At 45.9% G+C, this 26,361-nt stretch overlaps 2 protein-coding genes across 2 annotated transcripts; one reads left to right on the top strand and one right to left on the bottom strand.

The window, feature by feature from the left end:
• Window positions 1–5,105: 5,105 nt before the first annotated feature.
• CRNDE (colorectal neoplasia differentially expressed) lies at window positions 5,106–11,645 on the bottom strand (the record flags this gene model as incomplete). The annotated part of the gene is made up of 3 exons (XM_030821818.1): window positions 5,106–5,401; window positions 10,048–10,113; window positions 11,556–11,645. Coding segments are annotated over 3 exons (279 nt in total), but the record flags the coding sequence as incomplete, so codon positions are not given.
• A 5,624-nt stretch (window positions 11,646–17,269) lies between these two features.
• IRX5 (iroquois homeobox 5) lies at window positions 17,270–20,877 on the top strand. The gene is made up of 3 exons (XM_003263055.2): window positions 17,270–17,841; window positions 18,893–19,298; window positions 19,472–20,877. Exons 1-3 carry the CDS (start codon window positions 17,593–17,595, stop codon window positions 20,266–20,268), a joined length of 1,452 nt encoding a protein of 483 aa, XP_003263103.2. The 5' UTR covers window positions 17,270–17,592; the 3' UTR covers window positions 20,269–20,877.
• The last annotated feature ends 5,484 nt before the right edge of the window (window positions 20,878–26,361 follow it).

Genomic DNA, 26,361 nt, shown 5'->3' with positions numbered 1-26,361 from the left:
ATTCCACAACGCTTTGTCATTATATGTACTTGGAACTTTTAAGTCACTGGTCTAATATAGCCCTTTCATAAAATACAATTCATTTTGGTCTCCTCATTGGCAATGCCATAGAGTTGAAGATATTGGAATCAATATTATTACATATAAAATCCTGAGAATCTTAATTTTAATGTCTTTTGTAACTACCTTGCTCAAATTTATGATTTACATGAATTTAAAGAAACTCTGATAGAAACTTACATCTTCTGTTTTCCAGATTCCCAAGTTAATGGGGCCTTGGCTATGTGAAAGCTTCCTATTTTAGCCTCTTAAAATTGGATGCACATTTAGAAAAGGCTCTTAGCTCTCTCTTACTACCCTGTACACTTTAACAAAGTAATGTACAGAAATACTTGTGTTTTCTTAGGTTGCTCAAAAGAGTTTCTTAATAAGGCCATAAACTCTATGTATAATCTTACCAAAAGTCATTTGTGTGTGTGTGTGTGGGTGTGTGTGTGTGTATGTGTGTATGTAGACAGAGTTTCAATCTATTACCCAGGCTGGAGTGCAGTGGCGCGATCATGATTCATTGCAGCTGCGACCTCCCCAGGCGCAAGCCATCCTCCCATCTCAGCCTCCCAAGTAGCTGGGAGGTTAAAAAAATTGGTTAATTTTTTTTTTTCCTGTATTTTGTAGAGACAGGGTTTCACCATGTTGCTCAGGTTGGTCTCGAACTTTTGGGTTCAGGTGATCCACCCACCTCGGCCTCCCAAAGTGCTGGGATTACAGGCATGAGCCATCATGCCTGGGGTCCCAAAGCCTGCTTTATATAACGTTTTACCTATATGTGATCTTACAGTTTTAATTTTGGAGCTCTTCCACAAGAGCTTTAAGTTCTTTTGTTATTTTAAGCCTCAGATAAACTAAAATTATTTAAAGTATTATAGTTTTATAGATTATGCATTTAAGAGACCAGAAAAGCATAAAATATCTTATTCCTTCTTACCAAATATAAAAGAAAATAATGTTTTATCCACACACACACACACACACGAGCCTCAGAACCTACGAGACTCTTCAAAGTGGTAGTTTTTCAAGGAAGGGTACTCATTTGTCTTTCATGGAAACCCACATATTTAAATTCAAAGATTACTATTTTTTTCTTTTTCAAAAAGCATGCCTCATTTCTAGTGAATTCCTAAAACATAGAAAGCTGCTAAATACTTTTGGGCAATGACATACACACTTTCGATGCCTCAAACTCTGAAACTTTAAACAAACCGGATTCCACCCCACTTCTTCCAACAAACCATGTCCCAGTTGATTTCCCTCTTTCTATCTGATGTGCTCCTTCAAGATTCAAGCCTCTTGCTGGGGAGGGTAGGAGAGTGGTGGCGGGGCAGGGGGCGGGAGGGGGCGAAGGGGAGAGATTGGTCAATGGGTCTGAAGTTACAGATGGAAAGGAGGAGTAAGTTCTGGTGTTCTATTGCACAGTAGGGTGATTGTGGTTAACAATATTGCATTATGTATTTCAAAATACTAGAAGAGAGAATTTTGAATGTTCTCATCACAAAGAAATGATGTTTTTGAAGTGATACATAAGCTAATTATCCTGATTTGATCATTACACAATACGTAAATGTATTAAAATGTCACACTGTATCCCGTAAATATGTACTACTGTGTCAATTACAAATAAAATAAAACTTCAAAAAAGAAAAAAAAAGCAAGCCTCTCATTCTCTAATGTCTACTCCATCAGTTGCAGTTCTTTTTCCTCATGAATTCTGGAAGTTTTGGACTTCTGATTATGTGTAATTAGATTGGTTTCTCAGTTTCTTTTTACTTTTTCCCATCCCTACCCTCTAGTCTAAGAGCAAGGAGAGCTACACTAAGAGAACAGGTGCTGTAATGCTTTTTTTTTTTTTAGACAAAGTCTCGCTCTTATCCCCCAGGCTGGAGTGCAATGGCGCAATTTCGGCTCACTGGAACCTCTGCCTCCCGGGTTCAAGCGATTCTCTTGCCTTACCCTCCCAAGTAGCTGGGATTACAGGCGCCTGCCACCACACCCAGCTACTTTTTGTATTTTTAGTAGAGATGGGGTTTCACCATGTTGGCCAGGCTGGTCTCGAACTCCTGACCTCAGGTGATCTGCCTGCCTTGGCCTCCCAAAGTGCTGGGATTACAGGCGTGAGCCACAGCGCCTGACCTGTAGTGCCTTCTTTACGATGGGTTCCCAGTGCTGGAAGTGCCAGAACATGGGATGCTACAACACGGCTCAATGAATGAATGACTATTCTGGTATTCAAAGATTCAAGTGTTCATCCTTTTACCCAGGTCAGTTTTAAGGGCAAAAACTATTTTATTATCTCGTATCATTTATTTAACTATGGTCAAGACCATAATGAGCTATAGATTAAACTATATTCATGAGGATTGAAAGACTGGGGTTCCCTGTGCCTAGTATCTCACTAAAAAAAAAAAAAATGCTAGATTTATAATATTGACTGCTGTTAGAAGGATCACTGTGACCAGCCCAATGTTTCATCCTTGGTAACTTTTTTTTTTGTTTTTTTGAGACTTGAGTTTTGCTCTTGTTGCCCAGGCTGGAATGCAGTGGCACAGTCTTGGCTCACTGCAACCTCCGCCTGCTGGGTTCAAGCAATTCTCCTGCCTCAGCCTTCCCAGTAGTTGGGATTACAGGTGCCTGCCACTACGCCCGGCTAATTTTTGTATTTTTAGTAGAGACAGGGTTTCACCATGTTGGGCTGGTCTCGAACTCCTGACTTCAGGTAATCCATCCGCCTCGGGCTCCCAAAGTGCTGGGATAACAGGTGTGAACCACCATGCCCAGCTGGTAACGTTTTAAAGTCAATATACTTGGCCAGCACGGTGGCTCACACCTGTAATCCCAGTACTTTGGGAGGCCGAGGTGGGTGGATCACCTGAGGTCAGGAGTTCGAGACCAGGCTAGCAAATCCTGTCTCTACTAAAAATACAAAAATTAGCCGGGCATCGTAGCACACACCTGTAGTCTCAGCTGCTCGAGAGGCTGAGGCACAAGAATCACTTGAACCTGAGAGGCGGAGGTTGCAGTGAGCAGAGATTGCACCACTGCACTTCAGCCTGGGCGATGGGGTGAGATCCATCTCAATCAATCAATCAATCAATCAAGTCAATATACATGATGGAAAATCAGAGCAAAAATTATCCTTGAAAATTCTTTCAGTGGGTCTCCCCAATAATACAGCATATATGGTTGTGTACTACCTCACTATGTCTCATAAAGCATAATATAACTTTGTATAATTTCCACCAGAGTTTGATGGAAACAGAGCTGTTTCCTCCATTCAGCATTGTGTAAAGTCATCATTTTAGGGGCCATGTACCAGAAAAAGATACTTCTTTTTCCTAACTGCATATAATTGAATTACATGAGCATTTTCTGCAACAGCACTCAACAAAGCATTGTAAAGATGAGTTAATTCTACAAATAAAAACCGCAGGCCTGAGGGTAGTGACAAACGCTAAAGAATCTATCAATTCAGAAACTATCATAATACATCCTTGAATGTCAAGTCTCCAGTAACACTGGAAAACTGCCCTTATCTTTCTCAAAGTTGCCTGTCAGCTTTGCAACATCTTTCCTAGAGTAGATGTGTCTTTTATTCCTTTACATAGGAATTGTTTGCCAATAAAGCAATTTTTTCAAAAGATTTGTCTAAAATAAGAATAAAGTCTAGATTCTGGAAAAATCCTTCCTTATATTTGGCAACAACTCATATTAAGATTTTATGTTTTAAAATCATAAACAAATCTAATTAAAAACACTACAAAAATAGAGTCTCTCCTTGCCTCCCCCCTCAGACACAAAATCAATTCTAGTCTCAAAAAAAAAAACTCTACATAATTACCATATGACTCACAATTTTCACTCGTGGGCATTTGTCCCAGGAAAATGAAAGTTTATGGTCACACAGAAGCCTCTACACGAATATATATATAGCACTTCTATTTGTAATAATCAAATACCAGATACAACCCAGAAGTCTGCACTGATGAGTGATGTGGTACACGCGTACCACAGAATATTACTGAACTAAAAAAAGGGAACAAACTATTGACACATATAAGCTGAATCTCCAGAATATGATGCTACGTGAGTCAAACCCCAAAAGGTTACACACTTTAATTGCAATTATATAACATTCCTATAAAGAAAAATTTATAGAAATGGAGAACATGCTAGTGGTTGCCAGGGTTAAGGGAGGAGTGAGGTGGTCTGGAAGTAGGGGTGGCTATAAAAGGGCAGTAATGAGGGATCCTCCTGGTGATATAAATGTTCTCTATCTTGACTGCATCAATGTCAATATCCAGGTTGTGATGCTGTACTATACAGTATATTGCAGGAAGTTACTATTAGGAGAAACTGGGTAGTGTTCAAAGATCTCTGTATTATTTTGTACAACTGCATGTGAACTTATAAATCTGAAAAAATAAAGCTCGATCAAAAATAAAAAAGGAAATCTCCCTAGCCTAATAAGTTTACTTTATGACTCTGAGATCTAAGCTTAAGAATTCATCATAGCCCTTGGATTCTTTGTCATCATCAGCCTTCATGGACCTTCCTAGTTCCTTCCCTAAGCACTCCTTCTCACCAGATGGACCCCTTCACAGTGTCCACACCGAAGAGGCTGGAGACCTGTCTGTACAAAAGAATTCTTCCATCTTCCTATAGCTGCTACAAAGGCCACAACAAAGTATTTCCCAATGGCAAGGTAATCTGTCATTACTCAATTACCCAAAAGCAGGGATTCTGTGAAGGAAGTGGATGTCAGCCTTCTTTACAGAGATGAAACTCTGCCATTCAGGGCAACTTTTTCTTGTATATGAAATGAGCCAATAGATTTGTTTGAGGAAGAGATATTCTATTCCAGAGGGACTATTACAGAGAATTAAAATACACGTAGGAATATCTTTCAAGTCTTTTTCCTCCCATAAATATAAGAGTCAGAAAGTTATTTTAAACCTAGTCTAATATCTGATTGTCAAAAAAATGACTCTGATAGAAAAAGGAATTTTTTTGAACCTTTTTTTCAGGTATAAACATTCATTCAATCCAATAAAGACATTTTAGAAAAAATTCGACCTATACAATTTATTTTATTTTTCCTATACCTTGGCTAAACAAAATATATTTGGTGATACTCTAAAATACTAAGCATTTTCAGTAAAACTGGCAATCAAGTAGAGTTTAACCTTCTTCTGCATGACAACTGAAGATTTTAATTGGAAAAGTATTATAGTCTATAAACAGGAACATCCAAAACATATTTAAACCACTCGTGCACTTTGATTTTTCCATGTTCTTTGCATCTAGATTGAAACATATCACAGGAAATTTCAAAGACCGACGGCTGAATCTAAAAGAAAAAAAAATCCATTTAGTTGCCATGATCATTGTCACGATCAATCCCTAATATCTTATACTTCACTGGTCACACTTAACTCTGCTATGCTGTTTTATGCTTGGGAGAAGACAAATTACTAATCAATTATGTATACTAATTTAAAATGCTACCTTTAGGAGGCATTTTAATAACTTAGTAATAGGGGTGAAGTGCTTCCTCTAATTGCTTATGTGAAAACACCTTCAATAACACATTGGCCAGGATGCACTGAACATTTGGGAACAATTAATGCTATAGTCTACATAAACTATCAAATTTTTCCCCCAAAGTGGTGGTACAATTCTGCAACTGGTTGAGGTCACATGGTAAATGGAATTATATGCTAATTTGTTCCCATATTAAGTTATCATAAAAGGTCAGACCAAACATAGTAAAAGAAATTCTGGAAAAAAAATTAGCTAAGTAGATTGGTATGTACCGTATCAAAGTAAACTATTTATTTTAATAGATACAAATACAAGAAAATCTTAAAGCCAGGGCATTTTCTCCTTTTTAAAAACAAATGTTTTAGCTAACCCTAGGCAATGACTTGCACGATTTAAAAATACTTTATAGGAATAGTTTTTCCCTAAAGGAGAACAGAGGTAGGGTACTTTTTTTTTGCTTTCAAGCAGAGAAAAGCAATGGAAAAGGGCATAATATCCAAAAAGGAAAAATTTCCCCAGAAAACTATTTCCTCTACTTTACATGTTTCTTAAATTTAATTCACATAGTTCTACACATGAACTATAAAATGAACACACAAACACACATGCTTAGTTTAGCTGAAACTAAAGAGGGGTCAAGAGATATTGACTATAATACATTTATTATTTTACTCCAAACTAAACTAAATAATAATATAGGTGTTTTTCTTAGCATACATTTGTCTTTATGCTTTATTTTCCGTATTAACTTTATTAAGAAACTGTTGAGGAAAAAAATCTGTACCTTTTTTTTTTCCTGGAAGGCGTAAGTAATTCTGTGGTTACCACGTTGACTTAAAAAACTGCAAATCAAATTAATGGTTGATGAATTTGGGCTACTAGTTTCACATATGACGATCCCTCATATTTCTGTATTTCAAAGGTCCTTTTATAGAAAAGGGGAAATAATTTGGAGGGGTGATGGAGAAATGAAATATTACAGCATATGAAATCACAGGTCTAGTATTTTATAAAGCATCCAGTTTATTGCAGGACACAACTAAGACAAGTGACAGAGATCATCTGTCACACCCTTAGGCAAGCTCCTGAGGAAAAAAAATAAAACAGTAATTTTGTGTTCTAGAGACTATCTTTTTTTCCATCAAAAGATATACTTATATTTTTCATTTCAACATTTCCAGTGGCATCCTACAAGAGAACTAGCACTCACAATAAGTCATCTGAATTTTCTTTAAATCGTAACTCAGTTTTAATTTCTAAACAGGTTTTACCTATTGATTTAAATAAGATTACTATTAGTTACCATAAAATGAGTTAGGGTCCCATGAAATATCAGTTTGACATCTTGTTCAAATACTTATTTTCCTGCTATTACCAGCATTGTTTATCCTATTTTCCTTCCTTATCAAGTTAGATATGGAGATACCTAGGCATAAAATCTTCAGACACCTTGATGGACTAAAAATAAATTTATTTTTATAAAAAATATAAAAATTACTATCATTCTTGTTTTGAAGGATTTTATGTATTGGGAAGTAAATCCATAAGAAGTTGAGAATTACATTAAAAGAGGGTAAAAGTCTGACAAAAATGAAAACATGCATTGATGCCTAAAAAATCAGGACTGAAGTAAATTAATCTTCATTCCCACTGAAAGCAATCTTGATGTCCAGAGACTGAGAATTATTCTACCATAAAATACGGCACATTAAAAACAACAATAGCCCATTTGAAATGTCTTAATATAATTATGATATCATCTACAAATAATTGTACATATATTTTAATATTCATTGCTGGAGATTCCAATGCAAAATATATTGAAATTGTAAAAATATTAAGTCAGTTAAAGACCTCATCAAATCAGTAGCTATTCCATGACTAAAAGTAAGACTCAAAATAAGATTTGAAAAAAACCACTAAAAGCAGGGTCAAAATATTTGGATGTTGCTTATCAGAAACAACACTATCATTCCTGATGGTTTGCTTATAAAATTCTATATTTCTACCAGCTAGCTGAAAAGAATGAAAAGCTTCTTACAACCAGCTAAAAAGAAAGACTTTACCATGCCCCTTGAAAAAGCTCATTTTCACATTACTCAGGCTTCATTATGCTAAATCAATATTCGTTTAGTCACTGGGGTTATTGACATATTTTAAAATAAAAGTATACCCTTCAGCTACTGCACTCATTACAGGTAATTTGTCTTGTCAGAGAGCAGGGAATATTATCCTAGTCTTTCAAGGGCTGACAGCCCATGAAAATACCTCCCCATGGTTACAACTGTAAATAATTTTAAGGTAAAATATTGAAAAATCAATGACTGTTTCCTGCAATCTGTCACAAACAAATCAATCATAATCTGTACTGCCAGAGAGTATGATTTGAAGGAGATGGGAGCAGATGTAATTCTTGGCTGGAATCTCTCATTTCAAAATCACTTCACATAATGGTGTCATCATTTAAACACTTAACAGTCAGCGCAACTGCCACTGTAACATCTAGTTGGACAAAACCACAAGGAGGGGGAGGAGAAAATGTCATCACTATTATGTTAACAAACATTTAATTTAAATGGTTGCTGCATTAGTAAATTTCAGCTGAAAACAGTTTTACCTGCCCCTTTTCACAGTTCCAAATTAATCAAGGCTGCTTTCCTATAATCTGATGCTTAGCAAATTAGCTCATGATTCAAATTTTGCCCTCTGAAGCACATATACCTTTTATTTTAAAAGTCCATTATAGAGAATAAAATTTGGAATTAATATATAAGGTATTTGAATTGCAGAACATCCCTCTAATTCTGTTAATACGGCAAAGACAAAACAGTATCCTATACATCAAGATCATACTTTTAAAGTAAGTTTAAAGGTCTCGATTGCTCAGATATTAAATTTATATTTTCCTTCTATTAAAAAATATTACATTTCAATTTTGTAATATTGTAATATATTTTAAGATGACCAGCAAGATCTAGTCAATTCAAAAATACCCTTGCATTCCATACACAAGCTATACCATAAGTAATAACCCAAGTATATGATGTGTAAAAGTTGGTGAAGGTCATTAATACTGAATTTTTTTTGCTAATGTAAACTGCTTTCCAAGTAATCAGCACCATTTTTTACTAGACTACATTTTAATCGCTTCCTCAGCTGCTTACAACCTCTACTTAGGCATGAATAAAAGAATCTGAAATTGGTATATTTTCCCTTCCTGTTGTGTTAACCAAAAATATTATTTGACTTAAAGATTAAAGAGTCTTTTTCCGGAAGATTTCTGTTTTTAAATGTACACTAGTTCTTTTAATGAAAGAAACTGGTTTTAGCCACGTTTCTAACCAATTTCCTAATTATATAACTAGACACCATGAAGTCCTTCATTGTTTTATTAATATTCCTCCCCAGATATAGTTCAGGGGGCAGATCTTTTTAAGCCAGTCAAATTTAGTGTTGGGGGTTGGGGGAAGGTAGTACCTCAGCATTAGTGAAAGGGGCAGATATTTTTGATGCCTAGAAAAGTATATTATTTTCCTTAAAAAGGAAAACAGATATAAATACCATTACAAAATTTCAGCCTGTATAAACATTCTTAGATATAGTAATTGGCGTATTATAAAAAGGTTTTACTGTTTTTAATTTAGCCTGCATATTCAATGTGCCTACATAGCACCAGAGGATAGAATCTTTTCTGATAAATACAAATTGAACCCAATTTTTGTTCAAGAATCTTTCGTTCTTAAACACCACTGGGTTTTTGAAAATGAAAAAGCACATGGGTAAATTATCAAAGAAATAATCCACAATAAAAGGGAGCCCTCCATTCCATGTGAATCCCTGCAACAGCTGCAAGTAAGCAGCAAGCCAACCTAGGAAAGGATTATGTGAAAAGTGGAAAGGCACCTAAGGCTCTGATTCCAGAAAAAGAACCCCTGTGCAGGAGCTCCTGGCCTCCAGGACACTACAATGCCCCAGGCTGGGCCCAACTACTTCTTAGCAGAGCACTGGAACCAGCTGCCAAACACCAAGTCTCCTACTCAGAGTTTGGTCATGTCTGGCAGTAAATCATCCAGCAGAAAACACATCCCCCTCAAATGAAGGCAACAAAGAACTGGGAGGCGAATGAGGACGGTTAAGCAACATGCTAAATGCATGCACGTCAACCACAAACTAAAATGACATCTACAAGAACTGTGCAGGACACCTTCGCAGATCTAATTCTCAGAAAGAAGCTATTTTAAGGGTGCTGAGTATGGCTAAATGATATTTCTCAGCTCTACCAATGCAGTCCATGGCACTAGAAGAGGCAGGCTCAAAAACTTAGCAGAGGAAAATAAAATTGTTTCCATATACCAAATTTAAAGAAATTGCTGTCTACTGCACAAAGTTCTTACATGTAATAAAGGTTCAGGATTATAGAGGAAAGTATTCTTTTAAAAGAGATAATATTACCTCCTTATCTTCAGAATCTCCTCCTTCCAATAGCCAGTACAGTAGCTCCATTATGAATTGCAGACTCTTAAAGAGAAAAACAGGAATAGTTAGCTTCATCTTTTGCACCACTTCCTTCCTTCATGGAATTACAATTTAATTACCAATACTCCAATTGATTTTATTCCTAGATGATACATTTCTCAAAAAGCATGCTCTTTAGCCATTTCCACTAGAGAACGTTTAATACAACCTTCTCAATTAATCAACCATAACCCATTATTGCTGAAAGGACATGTTTTCTTCATATTTTCAAGAGTGGGAACCCCCTACATCTATTTTATATAGAAGGAATATAAGAATTTTAATACATGTGAATACCTTTAATATACATGAAATACGAATCCTAATAAATGTGGCCGATAACAGATATAAAACTCAACCAATCTGCATGTGTTTAGATTTTTCCTACATTTATCCTTAGGAGGAAAAAAGAAATCATTCAATCCTCTTATCTTTTAAATTCAACCATTTTATACATGGTTTAAAACAAAGTAAAACAAAACAAAAAACTAAGCTTAAAGGCAAACAAAAAGGAATCAGATTCCTCACCGCCTAACATTTTCTTTACATTTGTGTTGTGTTTTCTAACTCACTGTAATGCTTTAGTTCTCAGTCATACATGAAACTCAATTTCCATAAGCAATCGGTAATAGGAAAACTCAAGGATGTTACTTTAAAATTATTATATATCACTTCATATTAGTTAAAAAATCACTGTAATGCCTCGGAAAGTATTCAGAGAAACATTTATTTTATTGGCGGCTATATTAACTACTGCCTTCTGTAAAATTAGCTTTTTTTTTGTTATAAGAACCATTTTTTTTTACTTAATAAAAAGTTCTGTCAATACATTCAGTTCCTTGCTCTGACCACTAGACAAATATTCTGCAAAACAATTCTTTCTCATAGCTTTTCTTATCTGCCTATATTCAGCAGCCTCTATTTCATGAGAAATGACAAGTTTTACATACCTGTGTGTACTCTGTCACTAAAAAAGTTTCGTACCCATGACTGGAACTGATATTCCCACTAAATTTATTCTTAAAAGAACTAGGTAATTTAAATGATTAAAAACTGTAATTAGGCATAAACAGGTTATTTTTCTTAAATAATTCTATTTGTATAAAATATTACAACCTTCACTTTGATTTTTATGAAAAGCACGGAGTTTATAAATTTTACTGTCCAATTATACCATTAAAAATAAATTATTCAAAGTAATTCCACGATAAATAGTAAGTAAAAATAAATTACTGTTTTATTTCATGAACCTAAAATTTTTCTATTTACTGTACTCTTGTTTAATGCATTAATAAAAATTTTTAATAATCAAAGGCCTCAAGTAGCTGACATTCTCTACATTTTGTACTTAGCCTCTATTATCAATATAAATACTTTAGTAAAACCAACATTGATGCTATTTTGGATTGACTCCACATACAAGCAAACTGTGTGCAGACACTCACTTGTAGACGAGCCTTGGGATGTGCAAGGACAAATGTCAGCCAACATTTGGAGGAACTCCTTAGTTCAGAAGTGAACTTAGCTGACAACACCCAAATGTATTATGGAAGCATCACACTTATCACCTGCACCGAAAATGGAAATGATTCTGTTTAAGGAAACACAGAAAACTAAGTAATACTTTTGGGATATTAGATTCAAATATCTAATTTTCTCCAAGGTATCACTCCGTATTATGGCAAATAAACAAATAAAAGCGTATCAAGGTATGGAATATCATTAGCCTGAGAAAAGACTAGAAAAATGGATTACGTAAATGACAACTGCAGGAGAAAATTATATTCTCTTCTCTCGAACAAATGTTAAGTGCATCCCTACTAATAAAGACTTAAACTCAAACTACATTAGAATATACTGGTTTTCAATTTTGAAGCATCTAAGTTAATTTGCTAAGCTAAATTGGTGCTTAGGTATACTACAGCTATAAAAACACTGCAGATTTATGCAGAAATAAGTCTTCGGCATCACACTTCGGAGTAGTGCTATGAAAGAAAACCAGTCATTATTGAAAAAGGAAAAAAGAATTTCCTAGATTTGACATGTTCTTAGAGTTGCACCAACTGCTATTCTATTAAGAAAAATTATTCCCTATAAACAGCTAACAAATATACCAAAAAGATGTTAAAATACAGGAGTCAACAAAAGAGATATTGAAGAGAAATATATAAAGATAATGAAATACTACTCAAAACAGGCTGTACTATCCCAAAGTTAAAACATTATTCCAAAGTATGATGCTATGTTCATAATCTATTTTGAAGAGCATATTTAATTCACTCAGGACTATATGATTTAATTTACTTTCCTGTTATCAACTAAAGAACATTTTTTCCTAAGATTTCTAGAATGTATACACATAATAATAATTATTGAGTTATTCCTTAAAATGGATGATTAGTTCATATTCCTATTTCATCTCTTTTAATGCAATATATCAAATTTGAAAATAACACATGGATAACAGCATAAGAATGCTCATCATAGCTGCCAGAGGGGAAAAAAAATTTTGATTGGGGGTGGTATGGGAGATAAAGCAATTATCTCAAAATTAATGGTCTTGTTTTAGTTTTAGCAAACAAATCTACATAAGTCTTTCTTTTAGTTTACCATGTAATTCTAACCAGCTAATTATCCTTGGAGTCAAGAATGAGCTGTGACTCTACACCTGGCTTTTCCGATCATATGCCTATGGTCTCCTCCACTTTCATTTCCTCTTTCTACAATGACTTTTAATATTAAAGAAAAACATACACACTTCTTACATACACACTGATAGACAGCCAGCTTCCAGGAAATCATGAGCTACAAAGAGAGGGGAAAATCTTAATGCAATACTTATGTTAAAAGGTATTAGGTGCTGGGTAAGCCAAGGGTAATATAATCAACAGCATCCATCTTGCCAGTGTTTCTGCATTCCGAGATTTGGACTAAAGAACAGTAATATTATTTTAGTGTGGTCACCCAGGTTATGACTCAGATCCTTAAACTAGTAAGAGACTAGTGCACAGAACAATATTTTGGAAGAAATAAAACAGTTTTCTTCTATTTTTAGAAATAAAAACAAGGCATTCCGTAAACACTGTGTCTAGGTATTGAATGATATGAAAAAGAAATTGTTTTAGATCATTAAGGCACACCAGGAGACTGTTTCTTTTCCAAAAAAACGAAATAGCATAAATTTCTCATATATTTACCTCTTATTATGTTCCTGTTTCTGCACATTAAGCATGCCCTCCTCTACAGACTTATTCTGAACACTAATAAGTGTTTGTTTAATAAAATACTGCTCTATTTTATGCTTTTCTTTCAAAATTAGAAACCATTATTCCACAAAGGTAGAGCACAAAGAAAGCCGACACAGGCATTGCCAAAAAGCCACAAGTAGTATTAGCACATGCCAGAACACTTAACATTAAACTATCATTTCTCTCTAAAACTTCTGTTGCCAAAGTGTTCACAAAATCTGGAAGCTCAAAGACAGGTTTCAAGTGAAATTAAATTCTCCAAAAGCAAAACTGTACAAAAATATGCCGCCCTTCTTATGTCACCATTTATAGACAACATTTTCTCAGGATCTTAATTAAGATAACGATGCACACCTGTGTCAACATTCTCTGGCAAGACAGCCTTATCAATCATAATCCTTTAAGTACACTCCAAAACAGCAAAGCGATATGACAGAAGCAATCTGTTGCCTTTCCTGGTGTTGGTGTTATGTCTCTCCCACAAGAATGATGAGATCTTTAAAATACAGCAGACCTACTTTTATGAGTCTTTAAAGTTTTAACTGTAAATAGCTATTACACTAAATAAACAGGAATAACCTCTTTTGCACTTGACTGAAACAATGACAACTGTACAGCCAAAACTTGAAGAACAAGCTCTAGGGCCATGTCTTGACAATACAATTGCGAATCATACTTTAAAGCTTTAAATTTTAAGAGTTATGCGAAACTGGATCCGTGCAGACATGACAAACCAATAAACCTTTAGGAAGTTTTAAAATGAGAATATTTAATAGTCCTACGTTAAAAACAACCCAAGCAAACTTATCCCTAGTGTAAGTTTAAATGTTTGGAAAGATACAAATTCAATAGAAAGCAAGGGGAGAAAAAGTCTTCTTGGCAACCTGGGATGGGAGGGATACAGATCCCACCTCTGCTGGAAGAGAAAGCTTCAGAGTCAAGACACCAATCAAACTACCGCTAACAAGTATGCAGCTTTCCAAACGGAAAAGCTGATGAATAGGATGTAAGGAGGGGAGAGTGAAACAAATGGTCACCACTATCCAGATAAAAAGTTAAAACCTCGTGTTTACCAGCAAAAAAGTGAACGCTTTCATATAAAAACGGAGAAAACCCGTCAGATGCTATCTGCATGCCGTCTGACTGCTAATCATGATCGGCCGTTCCCTTTCTCATATTAACACAATTCTATCTCAGTCGCCGGGCGGCCGTGGCCAGCTGAGCAGCAGAGCCATCAATGTGCAAATAAAGCAGAAAATAGAGACATCCTTAAGAAATGAGTCTTAAATTTGACGTAGAGCGGAGGTGACAACCACGGCAACAGAACCATACATTCTAAATGCCTCAATATCTTGCAGGAGTCTCTCCAGCCCTTGACACAAAAAGAAGACAGTACAAGAAAAGGGGTTAAAAAAATTAAAAAACCAACCAACAAACGGGGCGGGGGCGGGGGGAGAAAGCGCGGGACTGCCGGAGTGGCAGGATGATGTAATGAGGATGTCTGTGTGACAGACTCGGGTTCTCGGTGGCACAAACCTCCAGGGCTCTACTCCGGAAAGCCGTGTCCCGGACGACAGCCGCGGCGACTGAGGGGCCACGCCCACGCGCGCCCGTCCCGGAACCCCGACACCCGGAGAGGTTCGTCCGGCGCCGACGCGGCCCGAGGCCCAGGCCCTAACCCACGGGACGTCTGGCCGCGCGCGGGGCACCGCCGCGTCCGTCCGGCCCACAAGGGGACACGACTCCAGGGGCGGACGGCGCGGCCAGGGGTCCTGGCCGGGGCCGGGGCTCACCTCTCCTCCGCCGCGCGGGCGCGCGGGCCGCGGACGCTCCCTCGTGGCTGGCGCGAGCCCCCGGAGGGCGGCGCGCGCGGGCCGTTACCGACCGTTAGCGCCAGGGGCTGCGGCTGCGGCGGGCGGAGCCGGGGGCGGGCGCTGAGGGGCCGTGGGGCCGCAAGAGGCGGGAGCGAGGGGAGCAGGGCGGGGACGCTGCTCCCGGGAGCTCCCAGCGACGATTCGGGCCTACTGAGAGCCCGGGAAGAGGCCGTCGGCGAGGCCGCCACTGGCCGGCTCCGCGATCCCCCAGGCTCGGGCCGCTCCGCCTCGCTTAGGCTTTGGCAGGCTAGCAGCCACCTCGGCCCCGCGGTCCCTGCGGCCGCCGCCGCCAGCTTCCCGTCTCCATGACAATAGCGCGATCGAGACCCCGCTCCGCCCCGCCCCGCCCCTTTGGCGACGAGACTCGGAGGAAAGCGGGGTTACGTCACCAGGGGGCGGAGCCCAGAGGCCAGCGCCCAATCATAGGTGAAGGAGGTGTCAGGCACTGGGCTGGGCGGACCCAGGGGTTCTCGGAGAATGTAGTCTGAACCGGTCAGTCCTCTTGGTGGGCGGTGTCTGGGGGAGGGGAGCAGAAGGAGGGGAGGAGCCAACGCGCGTGCACGAGAGCGCACCGCCGAGCGGGTGCCGGTGCGGCGGTGGGTTAGTGTGAGCTCGCGAAATAAAGTACATCTCGCCCGTCAAAGTCAATGCGAGAAACTTTGTATATAGTTATGCTTCGGCTTGCGTGTGGCCCCATTATGCGAAGTTCCCGATATCCCGAGCTTACGCGGCGTGCCCAAACCTGTGCCATCTTCTGTCCTGGTTCACCAGCGCCCCTGTCTGTCCCAGAGTTCGAGTGCGTCCGTGGCTTGTGGTGGCGGGAGGTGGAGAGAAGAGGAGAGGGTCTGTTTTGTATTCTAACTGTGTGGCCGTCGTGGGCAAGAGCTCTGCCTCTGACTCAGTTGTGTGTGTTTGCCTCGCCAGCGCCTCGCTGCACAAACAGTGGTTGGGTTGGGCATTGCTCTGCCCAGTGTTTGCAGTGGAGCGTGGGCGGGTGCGAGAGTGCGTGCGAAGGGGAAGGCGACTTAAACAAAAGGGAAGGGGACCCGCACCCTCCACCACCACCGACTTGGCGGTGCTAGCTGCGTGCGGTGGGAAAGCCGGGAGAAAGAGGCTGCGAGGCGTGGGAGTGGAGCTGGGGACGGTCCCGAGACCTCCTCGGGTGTAGCTGATTCTCTGTCTGGCAATTCTTGCCCACCACCCCTACTCTAGAAAAAGGCTACCCCGGTAGTTCCAGGAACCAGTGTCTTCTCCCTCGCCGTCCGGCGAGGGGTCGGTAGAAGGAAAGCGAGGCGGGGACGTGCAGACGTCTGAGGCCTGTCTCTCGCCCACCTGCTGCTGCCGGCGCAGAGGGGCAGTCATCCCGGACTTCCTGCGCCCTAGGCGCGGGCCATCCATCGGCTCTCCCAGAGACTTTCATTCCAGATCTCCAGCTGGCTCTCGGGCCCCCTGGCTTGGGGAAGACGCCAGAAGGGAGTGGGCAACGAATGGCCTCGGAGCCCAGCCTGCCGGAGAACAAGAAATCCGCAAAGTCCGCGTTCTACTGTGGCTAGGAGAGCGCAGAGCGTTCGCCGGCGCACAGTCCGCGGCCTTGTTCCCTTTGTGCTTTGGGGCGGCGGGACCCGCTGCAGGGCCGGCCGTGCGTCGGGACTGCCACTCCGCCCCAAGTTAGCAGAAGAGGAAAGTTGGAAGAGATCGGCGCTCCTGGGATGTGATTGTCATCCTGGGGCCGGCGCTCGAGAGTCTGAGAGAAAGCGAGAGAGAGGGAGAGACCGGGGAGGGGAAAAGGGGAGGCAAAGAGGAGGGGTGAGAGGGGGCCCGCGGAGGGGAGGCGGGCGCTAGGGAGGGGCGAGAGGAGCGCCAGCGAGCGGGAGAGGGAGCCGAGGAGGAAGAGGGAGAGGGCGAGGCGTGCCTGGCGGCCGGGTTGGCTGCGGCCGCCCAGAAGCTCCTGCCAGTCCTCCCACCGACTACACCCCGGGAAGGAGGAGCTTCGAGCGCGCACAAGGCGTCAGAATCCTCAATTTCCAACTTAGCATCTTGGCAGGACCTTTGCAAAGCCAAAAGCAGAGCCCCCCGGTGCAAAGAGCGAGGGGAAAAAAGAGAAAGCAGCAAGGGAGGGGAGGGGAAAAAAAGCCCAGCTGGGGCGAGCTAGGCGCGCAGAGGAGCGGGCGCGGCGGTCGCAGCCGGAGGCGCGCGGGAAGCCAGCGAGGAGGCGCCGCGGGCCGGAGCCCCGGAGCCGGGGCCAGAGGAGCGGCGGCCCAGGGCAGCCAGAGGCCAGGTGCCCGCCCGCTCGCCCTCGCAGGGCGCCGCCCGGCTCGTTGGCGGCCGCGGCGCGGCGCGCCCCATGCCCGTGTGTGGCCATGTCCTATCCGCAGGGCTACTTGTACCAGCCGTCCGCCTCGCTGGCGCTCTACTCGTGCCCGGCGTACAGCACCAGCGTCATTTCGGGGCCCCGCACGGATGAGCTCGGCCGCTCTTCTTCGGGCTCCGCGTTCTCGCCCTACGCTGGCTCGACTGCCTTCACGGCGCCCTCGCCGGGCTACAACTCGCACCTCCAGTACGGCGCCGACCCCGCCGCCGCCGCCGCCGCCGCCTTCTCCTCGTACGTGGTAAGTGAACGGGATCCGCGGCGGGCGAGGGGCAGCAGGGGCCGGGCGGGAGGACGGGGGCGGAGGGGGACACGGGCCTAGGCGCCAACACCGACCTCCCCCGCCAAGCTTCGCGGCCCCTTCAAACTTGGGCGATTGTCTCCGCCAGCTTCGCCCAGGCCTTGGGCTCAAGAGTTGCTCGGAAAAGAGAGCCGCGTCTTGCTCGGTTCGCTGAGCTGGTGGGAAGGGGTTCTGTGGAGAGAGGTAGCTGCAATTAAAGAGCAGCATTTGGTGTAAACGTAAGCTCTGGGCTGCCCTGCAAATTTTATATTTTTGGTTTTGCCATTTTGGAAAAGTAGTTCAAAAGAAATAGACCCGAAATTTGAGCAGCAGCGTGCTAAGTCTATGTAAATGTGTTTGGCCTAGCCTTTAATTAGTCCTCCAAAATGTTGCAAATCCGTAATCCTATCCTCGCAATCCGATTTGGGGGTATTAAATTTCTGAAAAGTCGGTCGAGCTGCGGTGCATCCGGGATTTTTCGGCCAGGTTGTAACTTCGGTCTGGGGTAGTATTTTTGAAGGGCGGGAGTGCCTGGGCATGGCTCAGCTTTTTGTTTGCATTTCTTAGCGTGTTGAAAAAAGAAAAAAAGAGCCTTGACTTCCCTTGTTTTCCCCCTTTGCGCCCAACGTGCGGCCGCTCCCGCGCTGAGCGCGGAGTCGCCTCAGTTGCCCAGGCCTCTATCTGCATGGAGGGCCGGGCCGCCGCGGCCAGATCTGCGCACGGGGTCCGGACGTGCCCGGGCAGATGGGGGCCTACGGGGTGACACCGAGGCCAGGACAGCTTCAGGGGCCCCAGAAGGACCTGACCCAGGAAATGAGGTCGCCGCTGCCTTCTGAGGAGGGGGAGGAGTTGCTCCTAGGTCTGAACCCCGCCAGCCTTGCCCCGTAGGAAGCTAGAGTGCGGGCTTGGTCCACCCACAGACCCCGGGGAGCGCAGGGAAGAGGGTGCTTCGGTCGTTCCGATGGCAGTGGAGACCACGGTCCACACTCACCTCTCTGCGTCTCCACCGCAGGGCTCTCCCTACGACCACACACCCGGCATGGCGGGCTCCTTGGGGTACCATCCTTACGCGGCGCCCCTGGGATCGTACCCTTACGGGGACCCAGCGTACCGGAAGAACGCCACAAGGGACGCCACGGCTACGCTCAAGGCCTGGCTCAACGAGCACCGCAAGAACCCCTACCCCACCAAGGGCGAGAAGATCATGCTGGCCATCATCACCAAGATGACCCTCACCCAGGTGTCCACCTGGTTCGCCAACGCGCGCCGGCGCCTCAAGAAAGAGAATAAAATGACGTGGACTCCGCGGAACCGCAGCGAGGACGAGGAAGAGGAGGAGAACATTGACCTGGAGAAGAACGACGAGGACGAGCCCCAGAAGCCCGAGGACAAGGGCGACCCCGAGGGCGCCGAAGCAGGTTGGTGGACACGGGAAAGGGCGTGTTGGGCGGGAGTAAAAAGGAAAAGAGAGGCCTGGAGGGGGCGCGCACGGGGCCTGGAGGTTGGGGGCAGGGGTCTCTGCCTTTGCGGGCGGGAACCGTGTCCCGTCGCGCGGCCTCTGCGCCCCTGACAGCCTGGGTTTCGCCCGCAGGAGGAGCTGAGCAGAAGGCGGCTTCGGGCTGCGAACGGCTTCAGGGACCGCCCACCCCTGCAGGCAAGGAGACCGAGGGCAGCCTCAGCGACTCGGATTTTAAGGAGCCGCCCTCGGAGGGCCGCCTCGACGCGCTGCAGGGCCCCCCCCGCACCGGCGGGCCCTCCCCGGCTGGGCCAGCGGCGGCGCGGCTGGCGGAGGACCCGGCCCCTCACTACCTCGCTGGAGCGCCGGCGCCCGGCCCGCATCCAGCCGCGGGAGAGCTGCCCCCGGGTCCAGGCGGGCCCTCGGTTATCCATTCGCCGCCTCCGCCGCCGCCTCCGGCGGTGCTCGCCAAGCCCAAACTGTGGTCTCTGGCAGAGATCGCCACATCCTCGGACAAGGTCAAGGACGGGGGCGGCGGGAGCGAGGGCTCTCCATGCCCACCGTGTCCCGGGCCCATAGCCGGGCAAACCCTAGGAGGCAGCCGTGCGTCGCCGGCCCCGGCGCCGTCGCGCTCGCCCTCGGCGCAGTGTCCTTTTCCAGGCGGGACGGTGCTGTCCCGGCCTCTCTACTACACCGCGCCCTTCTATCCCGGCTACACGAACTATGGCTCCTTCGGACACCTTCATGGCCACCCGGGGCCCGGGCCAGGCCCCACAACCGGTCCGGGGTCTCATTTCAATGGATTAAACCAGACCGTGTTGAACCGAGCGGACGCTTTGGCTAAAGACCCGAAAATGTTGCGGAGCCAGTCTCAGCTAGACCTGTGCAAAGACTCTCCCTATGAATTGAAGAAAGGTATGTCCGACATTTAACGCGGGCTGCGTCGGTCCTGGACTTTTCTAATTTATTAAAAACATGGCCTTGGCAGTTATTTTTCCATCACCGAGAGAGACAGAGAGAGAAAATAAACTACCCCTCCTATTCAGAAGTTTATAGTTTATGGAGATGGATGACATAAAAATGTAAACATCTCCACACACACAAAAAAAATGTCTTAACCAACCGAAAAGAAAAATTAAAAAAGGATTTGTATTAAATCTTATTCTGTATATTTAATGTAGCATTTTTGTATTTAAATTGATATTCAATATCTTTGAAGTAAATTATGAAATCAAGACACCTGTACAGGCATTTAATGTTTTTTTGTAATATAAATAATATACATTTGTGTTTCCCCCAAAACTGTTTCATAGTTTAAAAATACAAGTTTAATTTAATTTTTTACACCTATTGATTCTGCTGGGTATGAGCTAAAGTATTACAGAAAGGAAACAGGTTATACTCTTAGATTTAAAAAGTGAAAGAAACTGCAGGCGCCTTTGTAAAATGCAAGATATTTAATTAAAAGAGATTTTAACATAATGAGAGACACTCATTACTTTTTAGAAGCCTCAATAAACTGTCCATTGCCTTGGTCAAAAGGTGCAAACTGCAACTTTTTTCGAAGTGGGGATTGAAAGGTTCCACAGACCTTCAAGTGTGCCAGGGGAAAACCATAATTAGGCTGCAAGCCCCGGGGAACCTGGCCCTGCCCAGAATGCAGATCTGGATCACTGATGCGGGCCTGTTTGGGAGAGATTGGACCCTGGAGGAAGGAGAAGAGAGACCCAAGTGTGTGCGCAGAAGGGAGAAAAGATGGCAAAGCCAGCTAGGGACACGCACCACCCGAGCGCCATCGCTTAACCTAATTACTTCCAATCAGTGTCGTGTTTTATGCAAAGCAATCAGCTGGTGAACTTTGCTAATGAGTTCGATTTTATGCCGGATTTAGCCCTTATTACTATTTCAAGGGTGCTTCGGGCTAGTGCGGGCGGGAGCATTCAGGGATGCCAAGGGGAAGACTTTCCGAAGTCACTGTCTTCTTCTCTGCCCCTTCAAATTTGGGCATTGATCTCTTCTTTGGATTTGATTAAATTATGAACGTTCCGTCTCAGACCGTGCGGGTGGCAGGCGGCCCAGAAGTGCCCGCTCAGCTGCGGGGCTGGGGTCGAGCGGGACGGGCGAGGGGACGGTTTCCCCCTTTCACAGGTAGGTGTCACACTTGTCCTGAATTTCAAGCCTGCACTTTACAGAGTCGGAGATTGCAGAGTGGGCGGAAGGGGAGGAGGGAGGGCCACAGCCACTTGGGGGAAGAGAGGGGAGCCCCTGAAACGATCCCTCCCTCTCACAACGGGCCTCTTTTTGGACAAGTGGCCTTCAAAAGTTCGAGGCCATTTGCCTAGATAACGAGGCCGTTGTGGACTCCATCAGGCTTGTCGTCGCTTTAGCACTTTTCCGAGCTCAGATGCAAGAGTCCGAGTAGCTACAAAAATATTTTTGGGGTTTTATTTTCTCGTTTTAATCCCGCATACTTCATCTCAAAATGAAAAGTCCAGATGCATTTGAATCCCTAATGAGGAAGAATCAACGCCCTGCCCCCGAGGCCGGCCAACGATGTTGGTTCGGGCTTGGCTGCGGTGCTGGCGGCTCCATTTTGCACCGAGTGCGGCTCCGAGATCTGGAGCCCGGACGCGTTTTACTTCGTGGGAAATTTTCAGCGGTTGGGGGAGGGACTGGGGGGGTGTTATAGCAAAAACATACCCCAGCGACGGGAATTAATTTGCTGTATTAAACCCAAGCCTGAGTGTAGAGAGGGAATGTGTTTGCACATAACACCGGCTTAATTAGGCTAAATCAAAATGCACATATTTGCATTTCTACTGAATATGACTTTAACCTTAACTCGGGGTTTTAAACCCACCCCGAAGTTTCACTGGAGTTGCTTTTGCTATTTCTTTTTTTTAACCTGCCACGGGGATCCTTTAAGCTTATTCGAATTTAAACAAGTTTGAAAGCTGCATTGTCCAGATGTTTTAGCAAACAGCAGTCGACTTCAGGCTTTAAATTAGTGAGAAAATTCACGCAGGGAAAATGGTTTCAAAGCTGGAAGTGTGAATGATTAAATATGCATGAGACGATCGTATTTTATTTTGTCCCTTTAATTATAAATGATTTTTTAAACAATTGAATTCCAGAGATGACTTGCCCTCCCTCCTTCCCCCCCCCCACCCCGCGCCTCATCCCCCTCCACTCTCCCCTCTCTCCCCCAACAGCCTGGTTCACAATCAGCTTTCCCCCCTGTTGAATATACAGCCCCAGGAGTCACCTTTTCTAAAAAAGTCAGAAGAAGAGGCCAGTCCCCTTCTCTTAAGGGAGAGTTTAAGGACGACATCAACTCGGCGGGGTTTTGGCAGCATTGGCCCTAAACCCTGCCCAACGATTTTAAAAAGAAAATTACAGGCCTCCCAGTGTTCCCGGGAATATGCAAATGGCAGGGCGCAGGCCTCCCAAATCAGACCGCGAAGGCTCGAGGCTGGGAGCCGAATGCCCGCCGAGCTGCCTGGGAACGGGAACCGCGCACCCAGGAACGCCAGGCGTTTCTCTTCATCCAGGGACGGCGCGGGGAGCCTCCGGCTGGGGAGCTAAACCGGTGGGGCCTCCGCGGCTGCTGCCTGAGTCACTGTCCTCTGCCTGCATCCCTCCCGACCTGGGCCTCTGCACGGTCTGCGGTTTTCTATGCGCACTTGGTCTTCAGTACTAGCACCCAATTACGTCTGGGTTTTTCTTCTTTACAGAGCTGGGTTTCGGTGGCCACCAGCTTTTCTAGTGTTTAGTGACTTTGAGTTTGGAGGTTGCCTACCAGGCAAACGGGGGTTCAGGGCATTTAGGAAATGTCTTCCGCGCTTAATCCCAGAAGTGGTTGCGTGTCCGTATGATCCCGAGTTCCTGCCAGAGCCTCTTCTTTGCTGCGTCTCGGGCCCTCCAGCAGGCGAAGCCTCTTAGACGCGCTGGGGAAACTGCCGGCGTGTTCGGGGCTCAAGGTTTCTTCTCAGGCATGGATTGGGGCGCAGAAGTTGCGCGAGGCAGCGCCTAAGGTCCCGAGGTGCTGAGACTGTGCTGGCGTTTGCCACCTGTGCCTGGCTAGGCCGTTTCTGGGCCCCAAGAAACGCCTACCTTGGCACTTAGGGACCAGAAGCCGCTGGATGTCTAGCAACAGGGGTCACGGGATCACTGCATGGGGTCTCTGTAAGCAGTCCCCTGAGGCAGTGCAAAACCGGGAATCTGCTCTGTGCGGGGCCGAATCAGTTCATGGGATTTGGGAGTCAGGAGAGACGTCTTTCTCCTCCCCGCTCCTACACTCCGGGTACCAAGGCCCGAAATGCCGTTCCCCCAGCCTGGGTGCGGGGTCTGCAGCAAGGCCTCCTGATTTGCAAACCCCTCCGGGCTGCTTATTCCCGGTGCCATGCGCAGCCCTTGGGACCTAGAAGATTGTGGGGGAGGGAAGGTCGCAAGTGCGGTTTTGGCACGACCGTGCCTCCTAGTCCACCTGTCCCCCACAGCTAGCTGCCGACTCGGACGGAAGCGCGGAACAGCGCAATGCAAACCGCCCAAAGTGAAAGGAATGTAATTGCGCTCCCATGACAGAGCCAGACGAGGATGCAGTTTAGGAAGGGCGCCGCCTACCGGCCCCTGAGAGCCATGCGATTCGAAGGGAGGGGGACCTAGAGGTAGACCCCCGCTATCCCCCCACCCACCGTGGGGCCTTAGCTTTGAACTCTGGCCCGGACAAACTTAAACTGCTTCGCCACCCCAACGCGCCACAGCCCTGGACCTAAGACCCAGTTAGCAGTGGGGATTTGGGGAGCAGGGCCCACGACTATAACAGTGTTAACCCTACCGGTTCCCGCCACAGCTTCGGCACATTTCAAAGAACCAGGAGCAGGCAATTGAGAAATACGCTGCCGGCTGAAACAGCCTGCGGGTGGGGGCTGCAGCCGTGCGCGCCCGGCAGTTCCCGCCCCGCATCAGGTGTACGCACTTCCACTCCTGCGGGCCCTTCCACGCTCCAGCTCTGGACCCCGCGCAGTTTTAATTTACGGTTTGGAAAATGGGGGTGCTACCGTTCAACCGCGCCCTCAAAGACCGTTTTGGTCTTAAGAGCTTTTGGCCTGTGGGGTGGACATCTGTAGAAAAAGGAAAAACAAAACAAAAGTACCCTCCCTTTGCGTCGAACCCTCCTATTTCGAAAAGAACTTTCATGAGGTCGGCGTGGCAAGGCCCGCGGTGCTCACCTCGGCTTCGCCCTACCCCGCCAGAAGCCCTCATAGGTTGTGTTCACTGGTCTCCCCCAGGTGCAGGGTTATTAGGGGAAAGCGGGGCCCCTCGGGCTGGATCTTTGTTTCCCTCGTCGCCCGGTCATCGAACAGGAGGGAAATCGGGCCCGACTGCGACCTTGCTGCCCGCTTTCCCCTTAAACTGGCTAAAGCTTCAGGACTGTCCCTAGACCCACCCCGCGGGTCTTCCTTTGTGTCCAGGGCAGAGCCGATCTCCTTTTCGTTTTCACGATAACTGCGACTTGGGCCTCGGGCACTAGGCGAGCCCAGGTTGTGGCCTAACAGCAGATCGCCTCGGGGGCTTGGCTGCAGCTCTGGCCGCACCTCCAGCGCTGGGCGGCCTCTCGGGGCCAGTGGGGATCTCTGGCCTCGTGTAGGCCGCGGGCCCCAGCCCTGGGTCCCCAAGGCCGCTTGCCGGGCAGCGCTCGTTTCCCGCACCGGCAGGAGCCCAGCGCGCCCAGACACCACTTTCCCAGTGAAATTTGCTTTTATTTGCTCCGAGCAAACCCCGGGCTCTCAGCGCTCCCGCCTGATGGATGCAAATGTAAATGTGCACTTATTTAATTGGATCAGGCCCCAAGATAAAAGAGATAAACGGCTCCCCGTTTGCTAACTTATTTTCCGAGGCATACAGCGCCGCGTGGAGGGGAAGCTAATGAAGGAGCAGCGCGGCGCTTGGCACTCGAGCTCTCCGCAGCCGTGGCACGCTGGCCGGCCGGCCCCGCGTGGGCTGCAACTCCTTGTCGACCTGCTTTGCACTGGCCCTGCCCGCTAGATAGGGTCCCCCCGGGACCTTCTGTGCGCCAGGCTGGGAAAGTGAGAAGGCGTGGTGTTGGCATCGCGCTTACAAATACCCCACCCTCGCCACAACTTTCTCTTTTCTCTACCTCGGTTTGTCCCCCTCTCCTTTCTTACCCAAGTCTCTATGCTTGGGTCATACTGGCTGGGCCCATTCCATAGAAAATCCTTCCTATCTTCTTTCCCAGGCATCTTCTTAATTCCTCAGGCGTCGTCTTCCACCCAATTGGAGGTTTCAGAAAAAGACGCGAGGACCTTGAAAAAGACCAGGTGCGACCCTCCAGCCCCCAGGGTCCTGCGGAGCCGCCCTCGAGAAGGAAGGACCTCCTCCTCTGTTCCCACAAGGCCCTCTTTTGGAGCATGAGATTTCTTTCAGAATCAGCTGGAAGACATGGATTAACCTCTTTTCTCCCAAATAATGTAGGAACACAATACACAGAGCACTTAAGTCATTGCAAGGGGTCGCGGAACCCCGAAAACCAAACGTTAGGAGAAAGGGGTGCCTGGCTCTTGCCTCCCTGGGGCGGGAATTCGAACCTCAAGGCCAGCGCATCTTCCTTCCCGGCAAGTTTGTTTTCCAATTTGGGGCCTTGGTTTTTCGTTCCCGCAGTTTCTCTCACGTTCAGAAGGGCTGCGGAGGAAGTCGGGATGGGCTAGGGAGAGAGACCTGATGAAACAACCTGCCGAGAATGGGTACACAGCAGTCGGTGGTGAGGGGCGCCCTAGGCTGAGACACTGTGGGCTGGAGGGCTGGACTGGCGAGGTTGGGAAGGGCTGTGTGGGAGGAGGCTGGGCCGGGCAGGGCGTCCCGGCCACGCCCCGTCCCCAACGCGCTGATGGATCGGCTTGTCAGGAGAGCTCTGTGCGCGGAGCCCATCAGAAAACACTTACCTCGCTAAACTGAAATTACTGTCTTTTCAGGGGCTAATTTGTGTAACTCCCATGGAGGGGCTT

Source organism: Nomascus leucogenys, chromosome 2 (assembly GCF_006542625.1).
Source record: "Nomascus leucogenys isolate Asia chromosome 2, Asia_NLE_v1, whole genome shotgun sequence".
NCBI classification, from domain to species: domain Eukaryota; kingdom Metazoa; phylum Chordata; class Mammalia; order Primates; family Hylobatidae; genus Nomascus; species Nomascus leucogenys.
This window is presented reverse-complemented; position numbering and strand designations above follow the sequence as displayed.

Excerpts from the sequence above, each read along its gene's own strand:
- IRX5 (XM_003263055.2), top strand. The coding sequence starts at position 17,593 with ATGTCCTATCCGCAGGGCTACTTGTACCAGCCGTCCGCCTCGCTGGCG. Across the intron at positions 17,842-18,892 it reads CCGCCTTCTCCTCGTACGTG|GGCTCTCCCTACGACCACAC; the intron begins GTAAGTGAACGG and ends TCTCCACCGCAG. Across the intron at positions 19,299-19,471 it reads CCCCGAGGGCGCCGAAGCAG|GAGGAGCTGAGCAGAAGGCG; the intron begins GTTGGTGGACAC and ends TTTCGCCCGCAG.